Here is a 4,022-nt window from a genome sequence, read left to right on the forward strand (position 1 = left end):
GGCGATGCGTCGTTCGCAGGCTTGACGACGGCGCAAGTGTGCTTCAAGTACGTTGTGCCGTACACCGAGACGTCCGGTCAGTCGCTCGTCGAGCACGTCCGGCTCCACACCGCGGACGCCGACTACGTGCAGCCAGCGACTTGGTACATTAGCCACGCGTGGCTCTACACGTTTACCGAGACGCTCTCGTCGCTCGAGCTCTTCTTTGCGGCCAAGGGCATCCAAGACCCCGTCGTCTGGTTTTGCGTCTTCAACAACAACCAGCACGAAGCCAAGGACTACCCGTTCTCGTGGTGGCAGTCGACGTTCAAGGACTCGCTCGCGGCTATTGGCAACGTCGTCATGATCATGCACCCGTGGAAGAACCCGATCACCCTCACGCGGTCGTGGTGCGTCTTTGAGGTCTACGTCGCCATCTCGGTGGGGGCCAGCTTTGACGTTGCGCTCGCGCCGACGCAAGCCGACAGCTTCTTCCTCGACATGGCCAACGACGACATCGATGCGTTCTACGAGATGCTCGGCAGCATCAACAGTAAGAACGCTCGTGCGACCGTCGCCACCGACAAGACCAACATTGACGCGGTGATTGCAGCCGAAGTCGGCTTTCCGACGCTGGACCGTATGGTCTTTGCAGTGCTGGAGAATTGGATGCAGTCGGCGCTGCGTGCGCGCATCGACAAGTCGCAAGGGTCCTTGGACGTGGCCAAGTACAACTACGCCCTCGCCGGTCTCCTCTGCCATCAGTGCCACTTTGACGCCGCGCTGGCGCCCTGCGAGACCGCGCTGCTTCTGTACGAAGGGACGCTCGGCCCGAGCGCACGCGAGTCTCTCGAGACGCGGGCTTTCCTCGGAACCATTTACGGACTCGAAAACAAGCCCATCGAGGTCTGGGAACCGATTTTGGTTGATGCCATTGCAGCGCTGACCGACGTCGGAGGCCGCGCCGACCCGGCCGTTATGAACGCCTTGTACCACTTGGGGCTCTTCTACATCTTGCATGGCGAAGTCGAGAAGGGCCGCGTGGTCTGGTCCGAGGCGCTGCAGCTCTTCCACGCGGTGCTGGGCCCCAGTCACCCGCGGACACTCACCATCGTCTACACTGTCCGGCAACTCGACGACACGAGCACGATGGACGCAAACCTCGCCGCAGAAATGGCCATCGAGTGCTACGTGGGTCTCCTCACTGTCCTCGGCAAGGACAACCCGATGACGCTGAATGCGATGATGAACGTCGGCGTTGTGTACGCCGAGCACGGCAAGCTCGACGACGCTCTCGAGTGGCACATGGAAGCGTACACGGGCCTCGACCGCGTCTGCGGCCTCACGCACACGCACACGCTCTGGGCACTCTATAGCGTCGGCGAAACACTGGTCGCTCTCAGTAGGTTTTCTGAAGCGATTGCTAATCTGCACCGCGTCCGCGACGGCACCAAGGCATTGGGCATGGACAACTCGCTGCTGGCGGCGCTCGGTACAATGTCGCTTGCCTCGCGGAGTGGTCCTAAGCGTCGTCTCTTGCGTAGCGTCCGAGCAGCTCGGTTTGGCGTACTTTTCGCTCGAAGAGTATGATGTAGCCATGACCTTCTACTTGGCGTCCGTGCGATCCCTCGAGGTCCTCAAGCGACTACCGGCAGCCACTATGTCCATCGTGCGCTTGCTCGCGTGCTACGACCGCCTCGACTCGCCTGTGGCGCTGGCGGACTTGGACGCAATGAGGCGCTTTGCTCTTGCCGCGGATATGTGGCACGAGACGCGGGAGAAGGTGGGCTGCGACCTCTGCGATATTCCCGAGCTGTACGGCACCGTGTACGTCTGCCCAGTCTGCCCCATCGGGACCCAAGTCGCGTGTGCGGCGTGCTATGCGATCGTGCCGCAGTGCCCCGAGTGCCAAGTGCTGGACCTCGTGCCCAGTTTGCCGCCGCCTCGCATGCTTATGACGCGCAAACTTCGGCTTCTCGCAACAGAAGATCAACCGGCTTTGCTTGCGTCTGTTGAGGACGAGCTCCGCGCGTACTGCGACACCCATGGAATCGATAGCATCGACCTGAATGCCGAGGTGACACCAGAGACCGCCAGCACATCGACCGGCAAGCCGGCCATAGCGTCTCGTCGCAGACTAGTGCCGTCGTGGCTGTGTTGCTTCTGGCGCCGATGAGGACGTCGCTCGATGTCTCGACTTTTGGATAGCTATATTTGTATATAAAGTTTCAAGTTGATACTGTGAAGTGCAATGAGCCACTTTGATTTGTGCTCCGGCAAGGAAATATCTCTTACCATTCCTGCGGAACAGCGTCCAAGGTCCGACGACAGAGGCAACGGGCCCGCCTTTATGCGCTTCTTCTCCGTGACAAGCACCGACCGTGGACGCTGTCGTCCTCCGCGCCCGGTGCGTCGTCGCCGTCACGGCCTTGCTTCGTATCGCGCTCGCTCGTGGCGCCACGTCACGGTTTACACTATTTCAGACCAACTTGAGATAAAAATACTGTGGTGGGTGTTTCCCGTTTAAATTCGGCATCTGCCGCGCCGTGCCCCAGACGCGATGTTCGGCTGGTTCAAGAAGGCGACGCCGGTCTGGGCTGGCTACACGTTCGACGGCCTCGTGGCCGTGCACGCGCAGCTCGTGCGCTTCCGCGAGCTGCCCGAGGCGACGCTGGTCGAGCTCCTCCGCGTGCTCTCCGAGTTCCTCATCTACAGCGACCAGCACAGCGGCGAGGCCTTCTTCTTCGACTTCTTCTGCGAGAAGAACATGATGGCGCTCTTCGTCGCGATCGCCAACAGCCGGTCGCCGAGCCTGCGCGTGCAGGTGCAGCTGCTGCAGACGCTGAGCCTCCTCGTGCAGAACATCTCGACGGCCACGTCGCTCTACTACATCCTCAGCAACAACTACGTCAACAAGCTGCTCACGTGCCGCCAGTTCCGGCTCGACTTGGAGGACGTCCGCGACTGGTACGTCACGTTCCTCAAGGCCGTCTCGATCCGCTTGACGATCGACACGGTCCAGTTCTTCTTCAACGCAGCGACGCGGACGTTCCCGCTCTACGTCGAGGCGCTCCAGTTCCGCCATTGCGCCGAGATCCAAGTGCAGATCGCCGTCAAAACCGTGATCCTCAACGTGCTGCGCGTGCCCGACGACCGCATGCGCCGCTTCCTCACGCAGCCGTCGAACCTCGCCTACTTTCTCGACCTCGTCAAGGTCAATGCCAGCCTCGCGCTGGCGCTGCAAGCCGACGCGACGCGCTTCGACCGCTTCCAGTACAAGGAAGACAAGCTCGTGGACCAGTGGTACTACCTCCAGGACATCCTCCAGGTGCCCATGCCCGACCTCTGCTTCCGCCTCGGCGAATGCCTCTTTGACGCGTACCTCCAGCACCTCCTCGCTCGGAGCTTGCTGCCCAATTGTGCGGCGAAGGCGGCGCCCCGCGTCTCGACGCTGCTCGCGCTGCATCTTCTCACACAGTTCTTCCATCGCTCGTCCCACACCCCACTGCTCCATGCGACCGCCGTCATGTACTCGTCGTCTTACGAAGAAGAGGATGGCTCACGCCGCCGCGTAGGCTCTTGCACCCCGAGCTCCAAGGCACGACGTACATGACGGCTGCCCTCGGCATGGGCGACAAGAAGGTCCTCGGGCGCACGACGTCATTGGACTCGAACCTCGGCCGCATTGAGACCGCTTCCCACTTGACGCCGTCGCTGTCGAGCGATAGTTTGCGTGCCAACGCCGTTGCCTTGTCACCGACAGCGTCGTCGCGGGTGTCGTCGCCGTCACCGGTGCTGCCACCGGTGGTCTTTGAGCCGCACACTGCCGACGACTGCAGCGCCGACCGGTGCTGTCTCTGCACGGCCTTTCCTGTCGGCGACTGGCCGGCCACCGACGTCCGAGCGACAGCGTTCGACTTGACCGCCAACGTGTACCGCCAGGCGCTTCTGGCGCTTGTGACGAGCTCGCAGCCGACCTTGCGACTTGCAACCATCACACTATTACGCACGATTCTGCGGCACCCGAGCATCGATCGGTCGCT

At 61.7% G+C, this 4,022-nt stretch overlaps 2 protein-coding genes across 2 annotated transcripts in view; both read left to right on the top strand.

Moving 5' to 3' along the window:
• Positions 1-4: 4 nt before the first annotated feature.
• On the top strand, positions 5-2,120 carry SDRG_00020 (hypothetical protein; the record flags this gene model as incomplete). The annotated part of the gene is made up of 4 exons (XM_008605482.1): positions 5-11; positions 38-1,471; positions 1,524-2,056; positions 2,103-2,120. The coding sequence occupies 4 exons, from the start codon at positions 5-7 to the stop codon at positions 2,118-2,120; spliced, it is 1,992 nt and encodes a 663-aa protein (XP_008603704.1).
• A 396-nt stretch (positions 2,121-2,516) lies between these two features.
• Positions 2,517-4,022, top strand: part of SDRG_00021 (hypothetical protein) — a gene marked incomplete at its 3' end in the record, with an annotated part of 2,487 nt that continues 981 nt past the window's right edge. Inside the window, exons 1-2 of the mRNA XM_008605483.1 lie at positions 2,517-3,507; positions 3,555-4,016. Of these exons, the coding sequence (XP_008603705.1) occupies positions 2,540-3,507; positions 3,555-4,016 (1,430 nt within the window). The 5' untranslated portion in view covers positions 2,517-2,539. The remainder of the gene's footprint in view (positions 3,508-3,554; positions 4,017-4,022) is intronic.

The sequence above is a fragment of the Saprolegnia diclina genome, assembly GCF_000281045.1.
Source record: "Saprolegnia diclina VS20 unplaced genomic scaffold supercont1.1, whole genome shotgun sequence".
Classification (NCBI taxonomy): domain Eukaryota; phylum Oomycota; class Saprolegniomycetes; order Saprolegniales; family Saprolegniaceae; genus Saprolegnia; species Saprolegnia diclina.